The sequence below is a fragment of the Corticium candelabrum genome, chromosome 4, assembly GCF_963422355.1.
Source record: "Corticium candelabrum chromosome 4, ooCorCand1.1, whole genome shotgun sequence".
NCBI classification, from domain to species: domain Eukaryota; kingdom Metazoa; phylum Porifera; class Homoscleromorpha; order Homosclerophorida; family Plakinidae; genus Corticium; species Corticium candelabrum.
The window spans coordinates 7100770-7123791 of record NC_085088.1 but is presented as its reverse complement, the minus strand read 5'-3'; the positions used below and the strand labels follow the sequence as shown (position 1 = coordinate 7123791).

The following is a 23022-nucleotide window of genomic DNA, read 5'->3' as shown; positions in this document are numbered from 1 at the left end:
CAAACGTTTTGTCTTCTGGTTTCCACTCCTGACACCATGTATTGGTAGTCTAGTCGGCCGTGAACCACTGTGTAAGTGAGCGGGAACACAAGCGTTCTATTCTTACTACGAACTCCCGTATATTCTAAGACCCGTATATCCTACAGGCACGTGTCTGATCGCCGCGAATTTGCTGCGAGCGCTGTTAGTCACCGCTCGTATCCGCGAATTTACGATGTGCGCATCCGCTGTGACTCGTCGGGATTCGATGTGACTTGCTGCAAAATCGCGACAAAACTTAACCCACCATGAATTGACAGTGAGACTTTGTCTAGTAGACGTTATCATGAAGTCGTTAAGCATGCAGCTGGCTAGTCTAGTCTAGTCGTTGACCATGCATCGGTTCGTAAATTAGAACAAACGGCTCTAGATCTGCTACTAGAAGGTGTCGTTACTGCCGTTGACAGGTGCAGAATACAGACCACAACGTGATTTTGCGTGAAGAGCGCACTGCAAGTCGTCGATTGTGTACCGTACTCTTGATAGACAGCAGATCACTACCACGCCATGCATGAGATGTCTTCATTGATTACAGCCGTAATTGGAAAGGTAACGCTAATGCTGGTCCTAGGAATAACCGCAATATGTTGAGAAGAGGCGGTACCATCCCAGACTAGTGGAGGACGGTTTTGAATCGGCGCTACACGGGTCTAGGAGGCTAGGTTACCACCCCTTCGATCGGACAGTGTCAACGAAGCTGGTTGGCAAACCGAAACCATTTCCCCTGCCGTTGTACACTGATATGCCACAAAATATTATCACAAAGGATTCTTTTCAATCTCGGCGTCCTCAGCAAACCAAATTCATTGCAATCCGGGACTTTGCCAGCCGTGCGTGCCAGTAAGACAGCTGAAAGAGTCGATGGATGCGACTCTTTTCTAGTTCTCGCTTCTATTTGATACACCAGTGATCACGTTGGAAGGGTTTTGGCAATAGCTGAGGAACGCAGAGCTCGATAGATCTCGAGATTTGCAACGAGAGTAGTTGTGCTCGTAACGATGTTTCTGGGCTCTCGTTCTTGTGTATTAGGCAAGGCTGCGTCTTCAAACAAAGAAATTGACGAACTTTAGTATATTTCGATCTGCTGGAGATACAAAGCTATATACGCCCACGTTTCCGGACACAAAAGCAATAACCAACCTTTTTGTAGCCTGCTAGACATTTTTAGTATTTTAGTAAGATAACTAACTTACTAGAAAGAACGCAAATTTGCGTTTACAACTGTGTAGTTACAGCTTAGTTAATTAATCAATTGTGACAACAAAGTGGCAAAATATTGGAGAAGTTATACAACTGTTTTCATTGATGTCTGAGCTTTAGTAGAACGTCAAAACCTTGCAAAGAATTCAACGGACTACCAAAATAGTACTTTCTATTGCATTTTGTATCCAGAAACGTGGACATTACATATATGTATCGTGTTTCCTTGGCAGACGCAGCAAATCGAAATTATATAAAAATCGTCCATTTCTTTTTATGTAAAGACGCAGCCTTGCCTACTACACAAGAACAAGAGCCCAGAAACATAGTTACGAGCAGACTACTCTCATTGCAAATCTCGAGATCCATTGAACCTCTGCGCTCTTCAGCTATTGCCAAAACCCTTCAACGTGATCACTGGTGTATCAAATAGAGACAAAAACTAGAAAAGAGTCGTAACCATCGACTCTTCCAGCTGTCTATTATTAGCACGCACGACAGGCAAAGTCTCGGATTGTTATGACTTTGGTCTTACTGAGGACGCCAAGATTGAAAAAATTCTTTGTGATGATATTGTGGCCTTTCAGTTTACAACGGTAGGGGAAAATGGTTTCGTTTTGCCAACCGGCTTCGTTGACACTGTCCGGGTGAAGGTTAATTGGAGACCACTCACTAGACAAACACATGCACCACATACTCATAAGAATACACATACGAATGCCCGATGAACCCTTCCTAACCTTCAGCAACAGTGAGATCACACGTCGAAGTGTGAGAATCTCCATATCCAGCCTTCGTCTCCATGTCGGTGTTTGAGAATTGGTTGACTTTGTTGTCGTTAAGCCCCACCTTTTGGACACTAGTGAAGCAGCAGAGCATACCAGATAACTGATTTCACTCATATCTGGTTCATCCTTCAACGAACTGATGATCGTGTTAAGATCACCAATAAGTTCCAGGGTTCCACTGTTCACAAAGATCCTTGGAAGGCGTTGACTTTCACTGATAGGAATTTGCTTGACTTTCTGCAACTTCTCGAGAAAGTCTCGACGAATTATAGGTCCACAGCAGCATCTCTATCAAGCGGTAGACCATCCTCCGTTTGGCAGCAGTCTGGACTGAGTTGAGATGTAGGAGTTTCCATCTTTTCTAGCTGAGAAGCTGTACTAGGATGTGTTGTTATCAGATCAGAGCTCACAGAGTCACAAGGGGATGGTGATTCCCTGATAGCACTGCACTGCACTGAATCCAAAATGTCATCTACGAATAGGATATTACCACTACCTTCTGCAGATGAGCAGTCCTTAGAGAGAACAGTGACTGACTGAACAAGAGAGCCATCTTCCAAGTTATTAGACGACTCATGATCCTCTCCCGTATTTAGACATTAGACAGGCTTGAAATAATTAGGAATGGTTGCTAGCAATATAGTTCTTAGAAATTTCGGTTTGGTCCTGACAAGATGAATGCTCTGGCAAAGTAGAACTTATTTCTTAGTATAGCTAATGCGACAATGTTCTAGCAAATGTTTCTAGCCTGAAGGTGTATAATATAGTGCAAATGCATGTTGTTTGTTTTATATAGTTGCTCATTGTGGAGCGGAGTAACCACCAATTACTACTTGCATTGTTGTTTCTGATTGCAGTTATGGGTATTCGTGGATTGACGTCATTTGTGAGAGGCATTCCTGGTGTCTGGAAATTACAAAAACTGTCCAATACTCAGCTAATAATTGATGGGAACAACCTGCTTTTTCAGCTTTACGATTCTTCAAAGCTAGACATGAAATATGGTGGTCAGTACATAGAGTATTACCGACTGGTCAGAGTTTTTTTCTCAATCCTGAAGAAGAATAAAATAGAAGCAATTGTAGTTCTGGATGGAGTATATGAAGATGACCTAAAGCTTGAGACTCAAAGAAAGCGAACTATTGAAAGGATACGTCGTCAAGTTAAACAGAACGTTTCTGTTCCTCCTCTTTTCACATTGGAAGTGTTTTGTCAAGCAGTGGCTGACTCCAGCGTTGAGATCAATATGTGCGACTATGAAGGAGATAGAGTAGCTGCTCAATTGGCCAACAGTCAGAACTGTCCGGTGCTTTCTAGCGACAGTGACTTCTTCATGTTTGATATACCTATTGGTGTTATTCCTTTTGACAAGTTTTACTGGAAGCACAGTAGAGGGCCAATATCTTGCGAGATTTACTATCAAAAAGGTTTTCTTGACTGCATCAAGTTGTCAGCTCAGTTTCTTCCACTTTTGTCAGTTCTGTTAGGCAATGATCTAACTAACGCGGATCAGCTAAAACCATTGCATAAGTACATTACAAAGAATGTTAATGGTATGCCATTTCAGTCACTTGAACCAGCCACTGTCATTGCCTGGCTTAGGAAATACTCAGATTACATTGAAGCTGAAATAGCTTTGTTTGCTAATTTGGAGAAGGACTGTAAAAAATTTGTTGAAATTCTGCAAAAGTCAAGAGAGCTATATAGCACTGGTTCGTTGTCAGATAGAGCTTTGAGGATGGTCGATGATATTGCTTTCCCAGAGTGGGTGATTGAATCATTCAAGAAGATGAAGTTCTCTAAGGTTGCTGTCCAAGCTGGCAGCCGCAGTCGAATAGGGATGCGCGTTCAAATGGAGCACATGGCAAGGCCTAGCTCACACACATGCTCACGTCCCATAAGACAAGTCATGTATGCAATTCTCTTTAGAGGAACTATAGATACACAATCTACCGTGACTGAAGTTGGCAGATTGGACAGCCATGTCGCACTGAAAGAGTACGAGGTTGAAATCCCAATGCCTGATAATGTTTGCAAACTTGCAGAAATTCAGTCAAGCTGTTGCGAAGAAAGACTACGTGTATTGCTTTCAGTGTTAGGTTGTGATATCCAAAAACTTGAAAATTTGGAAGAAGATTGGAGACTGCCTGCAGCAGCTCTCTACTATTGGTCTCATCTGGAAGACCATCCACCTTCAGACAAGGCAGTCTATGCTGCTGTCTTTTCTTTCGTTAGCTGCTACTTAGCATTCGATAAACTCGTCAACGAGGCTACGAGTAGTTATTCTTTGACTTCACTTGCCCAGCCAGTGATGCCACTGAAGGAACTACCACCCGAGCGGCCGGACGTGACACTTACTCATAGTTTTGCTGAATTTCAAAGCATATTGTATTACACCATAGTCCTAAACTCCGTGTTGAATTTTCCATTGCCCAATTTCAATGCAGCTCAACTCTTCAATGGAATTCTGGTACATTGTGCTGCTGCCAAGTACGATACATACCAAGAATTTATTGCAGGGTTAAAATATTCAAAGATGTTTGAAAATATTTGTCAACTACTGGGCAGACGACCTCCATTGGGCAGGCGGCCTCGTAGGAGTGTTGGAAGCAGATATGCATGTCTTGAGTCTGACAACAGTAGTGACCCTGATGATGATCTTACTGCAAGTGCGAGTCTCAAAAAATGTTGAAAACGAACAAGGTGAAGCATCAGGTGAAAGATAAAAAATTTAACTAAGCTAACTGTTACTGAAATGTTTTCAAACTGAATCGTTGGCAGTTTTTTTGTATGTTAGCATTATTGTGAAGACTTACCTGCGTAGCAGTTTAAATGTTTTTCATACACTTTTTGTATAGCTATGAACGCATTATTCGTTTTAGTTGACATTTTATTAGTAGCCGGTTTCGGATCAAGCTAATATGTGTTTGGTATTAGGATTTGTTTTCGTATTGCAGTTGTCATTTTTTGTGAAGCTTGTAGCTCATGCAACTACCGAAAAGTAGATTATCACATTACCCTAGAGGCCTCTTATCGCAGACCTAACCAAATTCACCATGCGAAGTGTGTGACGATCTGTATTGTGTAGTAGTTTCTTTGCAAGACCTGCGTACCGAACACTCAGCGTGAACACAACACAACTTGTTCAGCGCTTGCTACCAGCTACGCGTGTACACACCAGAACACCAGAACAGGTGTCGAGTACGTCCCGTATGGCAATTGCCGAGCATAGCGAGGCTTTTAATCCGGGTCGCACAACAAAAGGGGCGTGGTCCTATATGTCTCTCATCGGACTCTCGGTATCATCAACGCGGTGGGTTGCTGTAAAACGCAGACTGCAGACTACTGTGAAACGCAGACTGCAGACCATGCAGACTGCAGACTGCAGACTACGAATGGGGACTTGGCGGTCTCAAACGCGTGCGCACATACTTATGCACATACTTTCACGTGTTGATGTTTCCGGCCTTGCACTTCAACTGTTGGCAGTGAGAATTTGTAGCTCAACATGATGTTCGATGATCCTCTTCGAAGCGCGAGCGCGTACGTCGTACGTCGATAGGATGCGACAACTAAAGTGAATTCGAAACCAGGCGACAAGACTTGGTATTGCTTTGGAAATGTATGTTATCAAGAGTTGGAATTGGAAATAACTTTCATTTTCTTAAATACTTTAATTAATTAAACAAATTACAGACATGGGCATAATTATGGAGCCACCCTGAGCATGTGACTTAGATTTAAAAATTATTGGACTTTCTCAGACACTTGCAAGTACGTGCATCTATATGTGACAGCTGCACTTTAAAACAAGTTATAATGATAAGTTAATGGCTCTGATTGTGCCATCCTGATATCTGAGATTGGAGGTGATGTTTGATCTGTTGAGATCGATACACGACTGCTTCTTGCATGCTGTCAGTTCAACCAGTAAATTTAAAAATTGATAATCAAAATCGTTTTTAAAAAGCTTCTAGGCAATAAAATGACTTTGTTTATGTCAGAAGACATACTCAAAGATTAAATAGAGACTATACGTTTCAGTTTACTTGAATATTGTGAGTCTGCTCTTGTGACATCACAACATGAACGCGGGTTGGACATGGTAATGCATGGCGGCGGTGGTTAGTCTGGTCATTCTCTTGATCTTTTTGTTGCTATTGGTTGTCAAAACGTCCAATCAGAACAATATAAATACCCAAATAGCATGATTTGATGTAGAATCAGCGGGTCAGCAGGTGAATTCACAAATCTTCAGTGTTCTTTTGACTTCCATGCCTAAGCTGATATGGAGTGTGGCTCCATAATTATGCCCATGTCTGTAGTTCATGGTCTTGATATAGGTTGCCTTTTTGGAGGTATGAGTGAGAATGATTGCAGTAATAGTCTTGAACAGAATGTTGACAAAGACCCGGATGAAAATTGTCTTTCAACTTTCAAACTTTCAGTGGTTGCATTGAATACAGGCATCCAAGTGATTGCAAACATGGTCACAATTATATGTAAGAAATGAAAGTACCAAATTTACAGTTAGACGTCTTGTCAGTAAACTATCCTACTTTACTGTTCAGTTTGATGACTTTTTTTGTAATATGCAGATTAAAACTAAAGTGCTTGTTGATTTTCTTTAGGCTACTATCGGTGTCTGCAATACTCCCAAATCAGGGGCATTTGATTTTGTTGCAAAAAAGCAAAACGAGATGCTTGGCTATCACTTGATGACATGACCAAAGTTAGGACATAGTCTAGACATAGTTCTAAGCATATATTGCATTTTGTAATTATAATTTACTTTTGCTTAAAGGATGATGCACAGAAGGGGTATGCGAAACTCGTAGATCGAATCACGGGCAAATCTAGCAGTGGTGCCTCCTAAATGCCAACTCACTGATGAGACTACTACCTTGTGGTTGGCAAATGTACAATGCTATACAGTATAGAATGTTGGTGTATTGTCATGCTAATGAAAATTGTCATCAAGAGCCAATTCGCAAATTTTAGTTTACCTTATTAAACATAAGACCGCTCGAAAGACTTGTAAACAACCGGACGCGCGAGCGCGCGCGCGCGCGTGTGTGTGTCTGTGTGTGTGTTTGGTATGTGTGTGTGTGTTTGGTGTGTGTGTGTGTGTGTGTGTGTGTGTGTGTGTGTGTGTGTGTGTGTGTGTGTGTGTGTGTGTGTGTGTGTGTGTGTGTGTGTGTGTGTGTGTGTGTGTGTGTGTGTGTGTGTGTGTGTTGATATTGAGCACGTAGAGAGTACGCAGGCGCTAGTTGAAAAGGTGCGTTGTGCTGCGTTTATATTGCCTCTTATTAAACCAGCACAAACCCTACGGAAATGGACACTGGACATCCACGGCAAACTTTACTGTAGAGAAAGCTAATCGTCACCGCCCTCAAAAATACTGCTAGACGGTTTTGTATAAGCAACCTCGTGTGTGTGTCGCGCGTGCATCACGTGTTCATTACGTGGCTATCAAAGTAAAAATTTATGTCAGTCTTATTTATAATTGGAAATAACAAGTTACTAGTTATACGGTATCCGTAGGCGCCTTGCGTTAGCTAGTGAGTAACACGTCCAACGGAGTTTTCAGACTGTCTACTGAAACGCCGAGTCCTAGCTAGACAATACGTATTTGTTGAAACCCTAGCTTTCATGGAAGTAAAAGTACCAACTTCCTAGTAGTTTAGATTACGTATACAGGCCTGGTATAGGTAGTCGTCGTTTGCGATCGCGATCAAGACAATTGAAATGTACAGTCTAGGTAAGCACTCAGTTCCGTTGTAACGACAGTGGTATGGTATTTACTGACATAGAAATTGATATCAGCAAAACATTGACTATCGACAGTGTTAGATGCAGCACAGTGTAGTAAAGGATTGATTGTAGTATGGAACGTGTGAATAGTTGACTGTAGGTGGCATTCAACTCCTGAATGTGTTTCTTGGTTGTCAAGTACACACAATCCCTAGCTACAATACAAAAGGATGGGGCGACGTAAGTTCAGGAAGCGTTTTCTCCGCAATTTGGTCACTTGCACGAATAGTTCGTAGACTCATCTATAGTCGGACACGGAAACGATTTTTTACGATAGGTCCTATCGTGTCCGAGGGGAGTAGAAATTTGAGATTTGTGTCTACACACACACACACACACACACACACACACACACACACACACACACACACACACACACACACACACACACACACACACACACACACACACACACACCAAAAGCTTGATAGAGAGCCATATAGGACCACGCCCATTTCTGTTGTGCGACCCGGATTAGAAGCCTCGCTACGCTCGGCAATTACAGTTTGCAGCTCTCGTCTTCGAAACGCAAACGATGCGTGAGCGCCATAGGCAGCTCGCAAAACAGCAGCCACTGAGAACAAGATGTGAAGCGACGCTGAGCTGTGTATACTAGGGACGGGACAGTCACCGCGAAGCTTGCAATTGCTTTCTATACAGTTAATGAAGCTACATTCACAGTAACATACAGGATTGCTGTAACTCACCTGACGTTCGTTCATTACAAACGTTAACTACGTTAAATAATCTTTGATACGTACATGCCACGTTAATGTCTTGCACGTTACAGATCACCCGTATAGGAGAAAGCCTTTATAGAAAGTGTGACGTACACGACGAAAGAGTGGTCAGACACCTTCTCGCTTTCATCCTTTCTTGACGAAGAGTTTGGCTATACCTGAGACAAATGTGAGAAAAAATTTAATTAAGATCCGCGCTCTCTCCTTGCAGCGAAGTTTAAAGCCGTGTCCATGTCAATTTTTAGACAGTTAGATAATTATCCGTGACAAAAAAGATCAGAAGCGATTGAAATATAGTAAATAGATCACTAGCGTTCGATCTTACAAACTCAGAATGGAACATCTCCTAAACCCCAGTGATGAGAGAAGCTAGAGACCAATAATTATTAAATTTCTGGGAGCTTTAATTTTAAGTGCCAGGCCATACCTGATTAAAGCAAATTGCTAATGACCGTGTAGGTCAGCATCCGTCCGCAATCGATTAAATTAAGTAGGGCAGATGTAAGACTGATTATACGGATTATTCGAGGAGGGCTGTTTAGAGTTGTACCCGGCTGTTGGCGGGAGATTCTTGAAGTCTGACCTGCTGTTGCATTGCGTGCGGTGCGCATTGCATAGTGTTGATAGCGCAAAGGGTAACGTGAGTTACAGTAGGTAGTCCTCGCTTCGCGATCGTAATCAAGACAATTGAAATGTACACTCTAAGTATGCACTCTGTTCCGTTGTAACGACAGTGGTATGGTATATTTGTTGACATATAGATTGATATCGGCAAACATTGACTCTCTGCAATTATGTACAGCATAGTGTAGCAGGCCCGGATCCAGCAATTTTTGAAAGAGGGGTTGACATTGTAGCAATTATTTATAGTATTACTAATTTTTTTCTAGTGAAATTATATGAAATTATTGAACCACGGCTATTGGAAAAGAGATGGTTTCAACCCCCTGAACTCCCATGTGAATCCGGGCCTGTTGTAGTAAGGATTATTCATACTCCTTAACTGTAGTAAGGGACTTGTGAATAGTTGACTGTAGGTGGCCTGGTTACCAGTCAGCTTCTGAAGGTGTTTCTCTGTTTTCAAGTACACACGATCCCTAGCTACAACACAAATGTATGGGGCGACGGAACTTCACGAGCCGTTTTCGTCGCCGTTTGATCCCTTGGGGAAATTTGAGGTTTCTGTACACACAAGCACGCACGCACGCACTCACGCACACAAACACACACCTTAGAGCTTTATAGATAGCCCTATAGGATCACGCCTCTTTCTGTTGTGAGACCCGGATTACAAGCCTCGCTACGATCATCAATTATTGACATTGATGACGCATGCGTGATTGAGCGAACGGGAGACGAAGCAGGAAGTGCAACTTATCACTTTGAGGAGCTCGTACCCGAGACTGAGGTAATTGCAAGTTTTGCAAGTTAATAGTTGTGGTGTGAGTCGGACTTACAGTACAGTACCGTGGAATGCGGCCACGCCCCACCACGTGAAAATCGAATGGCTAGATACAGTAGCTAGATAGGGGCTGATTACTATTGCGCGTGTCTGAGGAGTCGAAATTTTTTGGTGGGCGTACGTTTGATAAGGAGGAATTTGTAGAAAGGTGACGCTAGAGTGGGGTCAGCGTCGTTATGGGAGTGGCCTATGTAGCTAGGAAACGCAAACGAAAGTTTGACAAAACTGTGTAGCTAATTGATAAAATAGGCTTTTAGCGCAGCTTGCTGTTTCCTTTAATGTAGCGCAGGCTAAGTTTCATGACGGCTGGGGATTAGTCACGTGAATTTGTACACGCCCATACAATTAACGATACTACTGTCTGTTCCCCATAAGTGTGAACTTTGAAAATCATCAATATCTCCGCTGTATTTAGGAATTCCGCGATGATCTCGGTATCGTTAGAAACCGCTAGGTCTGGCATTTCTGTTTATCAAATAATCTAAGCCTTTCCTATAAACGAAACTGAAGGATAATACTTTTGCATATCAAAGACAAACGGGTGGAGCAAAGTTATTATCCAATTATCTTGTAAGACCAACGGACCAGCAACTGGAACCATTTAAGATATTCATAATTGGTGTAACATGGTCCAACTGGAGCAGCTCCTATTGCTCTAATGAGCACACCTGGTGGGACCTCTACTTCATTACTCACTTCCAAGTTCACACTTACGGGGAATAGACGGTAGTGTAGATAGACATATATGTATGTACGTAGAATATATTTAAGAAGGCACCTCGAATGATAAAGTACCGGTTTTCTACGAACATTCAACCTGTCGTATACTGTGTGGTTCTACTCTAGGCCTATGCGACACAGTATATATACAAGTACCGTACGTACTACAGTCTAACCAGCGACGAAGTGTCTCTCACTGTACATGCAAAATTTGTTGCCTGTTAAATTATTTTTGAACTACAGAAACGATTTTTAAAAATATTACTTGTTTTTGTTATTACATGAATTGAATTCTTGTATACATACATAGGCGTATGGCAACCGGTGGGCACGGGTGGCACGTGGCCCTCAACTTTTCCAGCTGTTAGGCTAGTGACCTACCATTATATAAGGATCGATGACAGACGTAGAAGCTGATGACACTGACATAACATACTGCACTAACGTTATAGTGTTAATTTTGGTTTTCCGATTTTGCTGTGTAGCATAGATATTCGTATATACATGATTAATTAACAATGCATTTAGCCTCGTTGTGCAGAGCCACGCCTTCTTAAAGTGTGTGCTCCTCAACCAAATCTGAGTTCTTACGCTACTGTAGGGTACACAAACAACTACATGTCACCGAACAACTGCCTTTTCGTTGTATACAGTATTTCCTTGTCTAAACGCTGCAGCGTTTATTGACTTCAGCATCTGGCAAGTTAACATCTTTCTTCTACTCCACCGTGTTTACCTAAACAAATACCAATACCGTATACCTCTCTTACTCCTCAATTTAGACCAGTTAATTTGCTCCCAACTCATCTTCATCTTCTTTGACTTCTTCAACATCATCTGTAATGTGATTCCTTTGGTATTCTGAGATACTTAGTTTGCTGCCTGTAATGCAACTTCATCTTTTCTCAAGAACTGCCGTCTCATTTGAGAGAGACGTTTATGTAGGACGGTGTTTATTGCTTTAGCCTCCTAAAGGTGGAGTTTGTTTCTAGAGGAAGTACTTTAGGCAGTCACGAGTAGTATTTGCCAGTCCAGCTACATTTGCTAACAAGAAGACAAGCAAGGTGCGTTAGCAATAATAGATGTTTGCAAAGATCAATTTTGTTTCATTTGTTGTCGATATCCTTGAATAGTTTTCAGCTGCCTACTCGCTCGTCTAACAATTTGTTTCTTCTCCACATGCTTACTACTGCTTGACAAATTCAAGGTTAGCTGATGTTTCATTATTGCATTCTCATTGCTTTAGAAAAATTTCTTTAGTCAAAAAATTTCTTGGATGTCTATACAGTACTGTAGTATGCGGCTATGATACCATTACAGCAGTTTTAAAATATATGTCATGCGCAAAGCGAGGGTATGGACAAGCCACTGATTTTCAGCTTTTCCGGGTAATGTAAGGTGTAAGGGCAAGGGTAAGGTAGGAGTAGGGCTACGGTTATGGTTAGGCATGCATGGTTTGTATTGGTGATCCATGGTTTGTACAGGATTGTACCGGGCAATCTATGAATTTTCCGATCTGGGGTTTGCGCAGAACACACACACACACACACACACACACACACACACACACACACACACACACACACACACACACACACACACACACACACACACACACACACACAAACACACACACACACAAACACACACGCACGCACACACACACACACACACACACACACACACACACACACACACACACACACACACATGTATATATATATATATATTCAAACTCAAACAATTCCCTAAACATCTACAAACCAACAAGTCTTAAATGACACTATGTACATCCCAACTATCAATGTCTTGTACTTCAAGCTGAATTCTCTTGTGAATCATTCTCGAACTAGGTTTCCACAATTGAATAGAAAGTTGCTGCATCGTACTTTGGAAAGCCTGGTGGAATTTAAGGCCACTGACTACTGAGGTTTTAGAAGCAATAGCTTTCAAAGTTTTGATGCTGAATAATGACCAGAGCCCCAAGGTCTCAACTACTAAGGGGTATAAGAGACCATCAGCTGCACGAACTCTGTCTTCAAGGCGAGCATCTTTTTGCTCTTTACCTGCCTCTGCTGCGGCTCCAGCCCTTACAGCTGATTTTGTCACATACAATTGCTGCCTATAGTTTCTAACTGTTACGTCAAAATAGGCAGGTCGACCCTCCAAGAAATCAGCCAATAAGGCCTGGAAAATAACTTCTGCCAATGCATTGTGTCTACGTGTGCGCTCTGGACCAAACCACAACTAGGAAGGTGATCTACAAAAGTGTCAATTTGTTGACTACAACTGCACAGGACAGATGCCGGAGGAGAAGGAAACATGTTGATTCCCAACCAGAGCCGTACTGCAATAGCAAACTCATGAGGAGGCATGGAAAGGCCAATATTAGACTTGGGGATTGCTTGCAACCAAGCCTCTGCATGAGGTGTACTGATTGAATTTAAACGTGCTCTGTCTCATAAGCCAGCAGTTTTCAGCAAATACTTGGACTAAATCAGAGTCAAATTCTGATTGGATTTGTCGTTGAGTAGCAGTGCTGAAATCTAAAGTCGAAAAACCGTGTTGTTTTTCGAATAGTGACAAATCTTAAGACGACTTTCGGATTCTTCTGATAGCAAAGGCCTTGAGAAATGAAAATTTGCCATATCCAGTGAATTGCAAGCCTTTTTGAGGAAGTCCTGTACCATCTTACGAGTAGAATTTGAACTCCCTACATAAGCAGCTGGTGAAGACTGGACTGCTTCTCTCAGACCAAATCCACCAAGTTTATTACGCTTGCAGCCATGCCATATTTGTAACAGAAGAACGATAAATAATTTCTAAAGATCGACGAAACCCTTGATCAAAGCGATGTAATTGTTCCAACTGCATGGCAGGAACAACAGTTTGTGAAATATGATTGACTTTGCAAACACTCTGACAGCTTCGAAGAATATGCAATTCAACTTGTGGATCATCAAGATTACCAAGATTTGACTGAGACTCCAAGATTTTGTCAACACGCTTAGCCGTTGAGGACTTAAAAATCCGACAGATCCTTGGACTGGTGATCCTAGCAACTCGATGCCTTCTGATAAGCGTCTGACTTCTGAAGGACATTTAGGAAAAGTTTGGTGTCAAGAAGGCCAACATAGTTTACATTTATTTAAGTTGACGTGCAAGCCAAAAACGGGGACTCTTCCAGTAAACTTGTAATAGAGACCACATTGATTCTCTATTAACAACGAAAAAGCCATTCATTATGTATGTACCACAGTTGAAAGTGTAAGGCAAAATAAGAACCCAAAGAGTCTAGTAATTTCAGAATCACAAGAGAAAACAACAGAGGACTTAATGGATCTCCCTGTTGAGCACCAGCTGTGGACAGGATCCGATGGTTTCCAAATCGCAACTCACCTGGTGAGTGGTATGACGACTGAGCCCAAGCAAACAACTGTGGAAATTCTCTCCGTAAGCGTTCAAGAAAGGCCAATTTATGAAAGAACGCACTGAGTGGATAGATGCTTTCAAACCATCTTTAAGGCCAACAACTATGTACTTGGCCGCAAGGCAAAAACATCTGGAAGACGATCTTTGATGGAAGCACAACATATCCTACTTGCCAGACGACGAAGAACATCTACAGCAATTGGGCGATAACCTCCTGTCTTTTTTATGAGAGCAGTAGGTGGTGCACCAGACAACCAAGTGCAATTCTAGGATCAATCTTTCTAGCCAACAACTTTGACATCAGACGAGTAAGATTGTTAAGACACAGCTGAGCATCAGGTGTGCAAGCTCCTTCTATGGCATCTAAAAGACGTTGTGCACGAAGCTGAGAATAGCCTGGGCTAGTTCCTCTAAGGAAACCTTCCAAAGCTGATAGAACTGTTTGAGAATCTACAACTAGTAAAGATGGAATGTCATGTGACCATTGAGGCAGAGCACACCGCGAGTGACGTGACTTAAGCTCCTGTGGCGCATTGGCGCATCATCACAACCATGAGAGCGTAATGCTTTTATGGCATCGCCAAACCTGCTCTCATGTGATAAATTCAGAGAACGACGAGCATTAACTTTTGAGATAGAAGCCGACTGACGTGTCAATTGAGACAGACCCTCTTGCCTGGTTTCTTTCCACAATGTGATCAAGTCACCTTGCTGCCATTGATAAAAACGAGAGAGCAACGGCTTCTTGATGACAAAGAGTTTCTCCTTCCCTCTTTGAGGAGGGACACGTAAGGTAGCTTTTGAGAAGTCGGACGAAAACCCAAACACCACGTTGACAAGCTTGTACCAGAAATAATTTGAGTAAGCAATGGTCTAACTGACCATGGCACTTGGTGAATTGTTTGAACAGAAAGTAAAGAAATTTCGTCCGTCACTGCGGTAAACACTGAGTACTCATCATACTACGGACAGGACAAGGTATAGAAGCAGCTTGAACACCTTCTAATGGTAAGTCCAAGTCAAAATTGCAAGAATAATAGCAAGAATCATCAGACATATTAGAAGAAGAAATAAGTATGTTAGTAAGCACATCACTATCGAAATTCTTGTCTGAAGTTGGTGAACAATTTATTGCTGAACTTCCACAAAGCCATGATGACGGCTGAGCTAGACCACAACATCGAGAATTTCCTGAGCCCAGGTACCGTCTATAGTACTCAAATCTCTTTAAATAGGCAAACCCACAATCATGACAAAGACTTTTATATAAGACTCAAGAAATGTTATGCTTGGAAACAAATGACGACTGATATGATTAGAATTTTATGTGTTGCCACAAACCTCCACACAATGGGCAGAATGTTGAAACAGCTTCACTGGACGCAATTGAACAGTCATCTGTGTCCATCGTTGATTCTGAATGAACAATATCTTGAAGCGTTGTAACAAGACCCGGATAAGCATGAACGTTTCCACAACGCAATGTCAAAATGGCGGCCAATAGGAGACAAAACAAGCAGAAAAGACTTCTCAGGATTTGAGAAGAGTTACGAATAGTCTTCCTACCGTTTGCCTTTCCCCAACCCAGACGTGTAGGCTCAGCAGCACTCAGGCGACCTGCAATGGGAGCGAAGTATCCAATTCGAAAGCGGTAGATCTCTAATGAAACTCCATATGATCAAATTCCTTGATGACCAAAGTGTAAGTCGTGTCACTTAACAGAAAACGAACTATCTACGAACAGCGTTACTAAAAGGTAAAACCATTCCGGCCAGTTGCTATAGATTTTTTCTCTTTTTTTTTCCAAACTCCAACAATCCCCCAAACATCCACAAACCAACAAGTCTTACATTACACTAGGTATACCCCAAATATCAACGTCCTGTACTTCAAGCTGAATTCTCTTATGAATCATTTTCGAGTTATGTTTCCATAATTAAATAGAAAGTTGCTGCATCTTATTTTGGAAAGCCTGGTGGAATTAAAGCCACTGACTGCTGAGGTTTTGGAACCAATAACTTTCAGAGTTTTGATACTGAATAATGACCAGAGCCCCTAGGTCTCAACCACTAAGGGATAAAAGAGACCACCAGGTGTACGAACTCTGTCTTCATGACGAGTAGCCTTTGTTCTTCACCTGCCTCTGCTGCGGCTCCAGATTTTACAGCTGATTTTGTCAGATATAACGGCTACAAAGAGTTGCTAACTGTTACGTCAAAATAGGCAGGTCGACCCTCCAAGAAATCAGGGTGAAAACATCACCAGGACGGCTTTCAGTAGAACCATTGCACCTCATCTTTCTCATAACATCTCTGTTCTCAACCACTAAGGCCTGGAAAATAACTTTTGTCAATGCATTGTGTCTACATGTGCGCTCTAGACCAAAACCACAACCAAGAAGGTGATCTCCGAAAGTGTCAATGTGCTGACCACAACTGCACAAAGACAGATGCCGAAGAAGAAGGAAACATCTTGATTCCCAACCAGAGCCGTACTGCAATAACAAACTCATGAGGAGACATGGAAGACCGAGGCTAGGGTTGGGTATTAACCGCAACCAAGCTCCTGCATGAGATGTACTGATTGAATTTAAACGCGTTCTGTCTCGTAAGCTAGCAGTGTTCAACAAATACTTGACTAAATCAGAGTCAAGTTCTGATTGGGTTTGTCGTTGAGTAGCAGTGCTGAAATCTAAAGTCGAAAAACCGTGTTTGCTTTTCAGATAGTGACAAATCTGAAGATGACTTTCGGAGTCTCCTGATAGTAAAGGCCTTGGGAAATGTAAATTTGCAATATTCAGTGAATTGCAAGTCTTTTTTTTGAAAGTCCTGTACCATCTTACGAGTATGTATGTATGTATGTATGTATGTATATATATATATATATATATATATATATATATATATATATATATATATATATATATTGATTGGTGTGTCAGTATAGATAGAATGCCCTAAAGCCTAGTTCACAATACGACGCTGACGTTGACGTTGACGCTGACGTTGACGCTGACGTTGACGCTGAACGTTGACACTGACGTTGACGCTGACGCCAACGATGACGTTGTATCATTTACAATATTTTTCCGTGAGCGTCATGAGACGTTGGTCAGCACCTGTCTGGATAATCGAGCGTTGAGCGCATGCTAACGCACGTTATTGTGACACCACGTGTGTCATGGACGAAGACCTTGTAATTCTTCTACTTCTCATTCATCGCAGTAGGCGTAGGGTTAGAGAATCTCAACAACGGTAAATGTGGTTCAGACCAATCTTTCCACGAAGACGGCAGGTCTTTGTATTCTTTCAATGCACGCGCCAAAGACAAGTTCAACTCCGCACGCTGTCGATTAGATCCTCCATGCCAAATTCGGGATTTAATAGAACTGCTCTTTGATTTGTAAAAAGTAATCACGTGTTTTCCGGTTACGTTGGTAAATTTCCGAAATCGACGCTAAAGTTGAACTTGAGTCAACTCCAGCGTCAAGAACGCTGCACGAACGCTGGACGAACGCTGTGACGATTGTCGTCATCGTCAGCGTCAACGTCAGCGTCGTATTGTGAACTGGGCTTTACATATTAGGCGTGATTTATACAATGAGAGAACTGCATGTCTTCAAGTGAGAATAAGGTTTGTAGTGGTTAAAGCGAAAGGATTTACAGTGTTTTCTTAAATAAACAGTATTCTGTACGCAGTCCAGGCTCGGATCCAGGATTTTCGAAAAGAGGTGTTGCAGGTTTTGATAGACCACGCCCACTTCAGTCAATGCACTTGTATTGTTAGAGGTGCAATGGCCCAGGCTTCTTAGAGCTTAGCTAAAGTAAATGGCAACAGCAATGGCAACATATCCCTATTAAAATCATCAAAACAGTTTAGCAGAATCTAACTGCATAATGCCTATACTACTGCTAAATAAATGTTAAGTAAATTACTGTGCAGTTATGTCTCTTTTAAACAAAGACGGTAGAAACAAACTCCGTGAATGATTTTGTACGAAAGCGTAACAACTGGTACCCGCTCTTTGTAATGCATGGCGATAACTGATAGGTCTGCAAAACGATCCTCTGCCATGGTAGACTTTGCATAAGTCTTCAGTCTCCTCATGCAGTAGAGAAAATGACCTCTCTGCTTTTGCACTTGCAATAGGCAATGTACATGCTATCAATATCATACGATGAACATTCGGGTGCAACTGAGAGTCACAGGTTTTCAAGGCCAGGAGAAGGTTGTTGGGTATGGCCTTCTTGCACTCTTGGCCTTTTTTCCTTGCTTCTTGCATTTTCTGGTGTTTGCTTTGCTATACTGACTGCATGCCACATTCTCACTTTACTTCTTAGAGACTTCGAGATTGGAAGATCGGCTTGCCAGTGCAGCAATCAATCTACGCTTCCATTGGGTCGTCAGAACGAAGCAGAAGGGTAGACACTAGACACAACAACGCTCGGACATTATCTTGCTCATCATTAAATCATTCGCGCATTTGAAGAAGCAGGAAGTCTGAGGGTATCACAACGGGATCGTTAATTAATTAATTTGTAGTGCTCAATCGGACTCCCACTAGGTGTATTGCTCCTGTTTTGCTGTAAGTTCTGTTTTCTTGAAACAGATTCAACAGATGTGATACTGTCTGCAAATCGCAGAATGTCTTGACACCAGAAGTCAAGGGGTTGTCTTTATCTTGCCTTGTTGCCTCAATTCTTTCAGTTACTGAGTGAACCATTCCGTACGCAAAAGAATATCCTGGTCACGAGTTTGGATTTTCGCTGCTAGATCTCTTACTTCGTCAAGAATGTGCTAATAATATATAGTTATTATAAATACTGCCACCGTTTGAAATAAGCACAATACAGCTTTAGCTATGACATTGTGCTTTAACTCCGAGTCTAACAAGGGGGTTTGCAACCCCTACAACCTCTACCCTAGATCCGCCACTGCAGTCGTTTAAACTAAACATTTTGTAAACAGGCTTGAAACATTGGGTTTATAGTCGCGAGCAATATATTTCTGAGGATATTTGTTCCGGCCGTAAAAATTTTCTGGAAAAGTAGAATTTATTTCTTAGTATAGGCAACGCGACAATTTTCTAGATAGGAGATCTTTCATAACCTCATTTGGCTGAATATGTATACTATGTATACGTACTAGATCCATGCCCCGTCCTTCGTACGAGCAGGAGACTGTAGCGTTCTGACGGAAGATGCAGTCTGAGCGTGTGAGGACACATCACGTGCAATCTTTGCTGCGAGGTCCCGGATGTGCTGAATAAATTCGAATTTTGCCCTTCGCGCTTGTTTCGATAGATATCGACACTCCCCGGGTAGCGGTTGCTGCAGAAAACGTGTAGGTTGAATTTGGTGCAAATGTAATCAGAATTTGGAGAGAAACGAAAGCGTAGAAGAGTAAGTTCCGTGGGCGAGAAATATTCGATTACTGGAAGCTTTGCAAAGGACGAAGACGCGTACGGTCTACACAGAACTGGCGTGGGCGGAGTGTTTGGATAAACTGGAATGTCTAGCGTTTGCGTCATCGAGAAATTTTACGCGGGGTCGACTCCTTGAGAGGGGACCTTGTGCATTATTTTTAAAATTTTATTACTTAAATCTTCCTTTTGTGTACCGAGTGTGTGTGCCAATTTTGTTTGCAAACGGACAAAAGACGTGGCCGCGTATCACACACACACACACACACACACACACACACACACACACACACACACACACACACACACACACACACACACACACACACACACACACACACAATTTGTACTTTCTATACACTAGATATATCATGCAAATGCATCTATGTTTTTCGTATACAGTAGTTGCTTATTATCGAGTGGATTGGAATAATCACCAACGTGTGTTGCAGTTGTGTTGTACTAGTATTTCTGATGGCAGTTGTTGTGCTTGTCTGTTTTAGTTTACTTTAACAAATTATGGGTATCCGTGGATTGACGTCATACGTGAGCGACATTCCTGCTGTTTGGACATTATGCACACGCTTGTCCAATACTAAGCTAATAATTGATGGGAACAACCTGTACTTACATCTTTACCGTTCTTCAAAGCTAGACATGCAATGTGGTGGTCAGTACTTGGAGTATTACCAACTGGTTAGAGTTTTCTTTTCTATGCTGCAGAAAAATGAATTAGAAGCAATTGTAGTTCTGGATGGAGTTGATGAAGATGACCTGAAGCTTGCGACTCAAAGACGGAGAGCTACTGAAAACATATATGAAGTTCAAAGGAGTGGTTCCGTCCCTCCTCTTTTCACATCAGATGTGTTTTGTCAAGCAGTGACCGACTCCGGCGTTGAAATAAAGATGTGTGACTTTGAAGGAGATAGAGTAGCTGCTCGATTGGCAAACAATTTCTGCTGTCCGGTGCTTTCTAACGACAGTGACTTCTACCTATTAGCTAATAGTCTGATTCCCCTCGACATGTTTGAATGGGAGCACAGTGAAGGGCAAATACATTGCAAGATTTACCATCGAAAAGCTTTTCTTCGCCACATTTCCTTGTCAGCTTGTTTTCTTCCACTTCTGGCTGTTCTGGTAGGCAATGATCTCACTAGTGAGGAGCAACTAAAACCATTGCATAAATACATTACACAGGATGTTACTCGTATGCCATATCTGCCAAACAGTAAACATGGAGTAATCCCCACTGTTATTGAATGGCTTAGAAAACACTCATATAACCAGGACGTCGAAAAAGATTTGTTAGCTAATTTGACTACGGACCGGGAAATTAAAAAATTTACCGTAATCCTGCAAAAGTCAAGAGCTAGCACTCTTCCATTGTCAGATTGTTCTATGACGATGGTTGATGGTAGTGCTTTTCCAGACTGGGTGATCGAGTCATTCAAGATGGTGAAGTTCTCTAAGGTTGCCGTCCAAGCTGCCAGTCGTGGTCGAGTAAGAATGCGCGTTCAAAAGGAGAACATGTCGAACCCCAGTACACACACATGCTCTCGTCCCATAAGAGAAATCATGTATGCAATTCTCTTTAGAGGAACTACATGTAATCAATCTAAAGTGATTGAAATGGGGAGAGCGGATGGCTGCGTTGCACTAAAGGATTACGATGTTAAAATTCCAACGCCTGATAACCTTTGCGGACTTGCAGAAATTCAGTCAATGAGCTGCCAAGAAAGACTTGATGTGTTAGGTTCAGCGTTAGGTTGCGGTATCGATGAATTTCACAAATTAGATGAAGACTGGAGACTGCCTGCAGCGGCTCTCTACTATTGGTCTCATCTGAAAACCCATCGGGTACCAAACAAGGCTGTCTATGCTCTCATATTTTCATTCGTTAGCTGCTCATTAGCATTTAATCAACTTGTCAAACAGACAAGTTATTCTTTGGATTCACTTTACAAGCCTGTGAAGAAAAAACACAAACGGCCAAATTCGATATTTGCACATAATTTTGCTGAATTTCAAAGCGTATTGTATTACATCATGATCCTAAACTCCGTGTTAAATTTTCCACTGCCCAATTTTAATGTCGCTCGAATTTTCAATGGACAATTGTCACATTATGCTGCTTCAAAGTATGGTACATACGAAGAATTCATTGATGCGTCAGAAGATTCGAAGATGTTTGCAGACATGTGTCAACTGTTGGGCAGACAGCCAGGTGGTAGTCATTTCGAACATGGGAAAGAAAAGAGAAAGAAAAGCAAATATGTGAAACCAACAATCACCGAGCATACCTCGGGTGCTCTAGGTAGTTCTACACGTTATCAGCTTTACGATAGTAATGACTCTAATGTCGACCTTGCTGTCGCAAGCACGAGCCCGGAACGTGATGAAAGACAAAGAGAGGAAGGTGAAGCATCAGGTGAACATGCGAATCTGGAGACTTACCTCGAAAACGATGAGAAGGGTGGACAACCCTAAAGCCAAATGCAGCCAAGAAAACGACAGGTTGGTTGTCTACCCGTTAAGAATCTATAGTAACAAGAACTGCATGTACTAGCTTTTCGAATCTGTTACTGATGTTTTAAAACTGACTCTTTGGATGCTTTTTAATTAATTCTTTGTCGTGTACTGGTAGCAAGGCTAACGAACAGAGTAGCTTTTCGACTTTAGTTAATTATTTGTATGTAGTAGCTGGTTTATAGTATTAAGAGTTGTTTTCGTATGGAATGTTTTATCTTAATTAATTTGTGTGTAGCTTGCAGCCCAATTAGTATAAATTACATTAGCACAGGCCTGCACAAAATGTGAATTACACTGTCAACATACGTGAGAGGCGAAGATCTAGGAGTATACGGTGCGACTGTCGTGTAGCAAATTTTCTAAAACATTAGTGGTGAACATTCTTGTAAAGTACAGCAACACTTTAGTGAGCCCAAATTTGTTAGTCGCAGTCGAGTATGGTTATGTCATCTAGTTCGAGAGTGTCTATGACCGAACTCATCAATTACATTGCAGTCGCTCATGCTGTATAATTAAAGTTCATTATTTAACCATGTTTGCCCTATCGTTGACCTAACATATATGACTCGAGTCGATTCGACGAAGTGCCCTAATACTCATTTCACAGCTGCACGATGTGACAAGCAAAATGCACATTAATTGCGATAGACTATATACCTAAAGGAAAGTGACCCATGGGGGATGGCATTTTGAATCATCTCTGTTCCTTCTGTAAAACGACGGCTCCTTTCCGCTCCTCTTCTAGCAAGCAACCTTCTCTACGCGACTGGTGTCCTTCGCGTGAGCCAGTGCCCTGTGATTCGCTTTTTGCTGGCTTTTGTCCGTCGATCGTGACGTCACCAAATAGGTTGTTGCCTATGCGCTCGCAAACCGCTG

At 41.9% G+C, this 23022-nt stretch overlaps 2 protein-coding genes across 2 annotated transcripts; both read left to right on the top strand.

The window, feature by feature from the left end:
* Positions 1-2760: 2760 nt before the first annotated feature.
* On the top strand, positions 2761-5038 carry LOC134178768 (protein asteroid homolog 1-like). Its single transcript, XM_062645660.1, has one exon. It carries the CDS (start codon positions 2887-2889, stop codon positions 4717-4719), a length of 1833 nt encoding a protein of 610 aa, XP_062501644.1. The 5' UTR covers positions 2761-2886; the 3' UTR covers positions 4720-5038.
* A 4853-nt stretch (positions 5039-9891) lies between these two features.
* Positions 9892-22424, top strand: LOC134178273 (protein asteroid homolog 1-like). Its single transcript, XM_062645124.1, has 3 exons — positions 9892-9989; positions 11756-11970; positions 20121-22424. The coding sequence occupies exon 3, from the start codon at positions 20137-20139 to the stop codon at positions 22102-22104; it is 1968 nt and encodes a 655-aa protein (XP_062501108.1). The 5' UTR covers positions 9892-9989; positions 11756-11970; positions 20121-20136; the 3' UTR covers positions 22105-22424.
* Positions 22425-23022: the final 598 nt, after the last annotated feature.

Coding starts and splice junctions, on each gene's coding strand:
- LOC134178768 (XM_062645660.1), top strand. CDS start 2,887: ATGGGTATTCGTGGATTGACGTCATTTGTGAGAGGCATTCCTGGTGTC.
- LOC134178273 (XM_062645124.1), top strand. CDS start 20,137: ATGGGTATCCGTGGATTGACGTCATACGTGAGCGACATTCCTGCTGTT.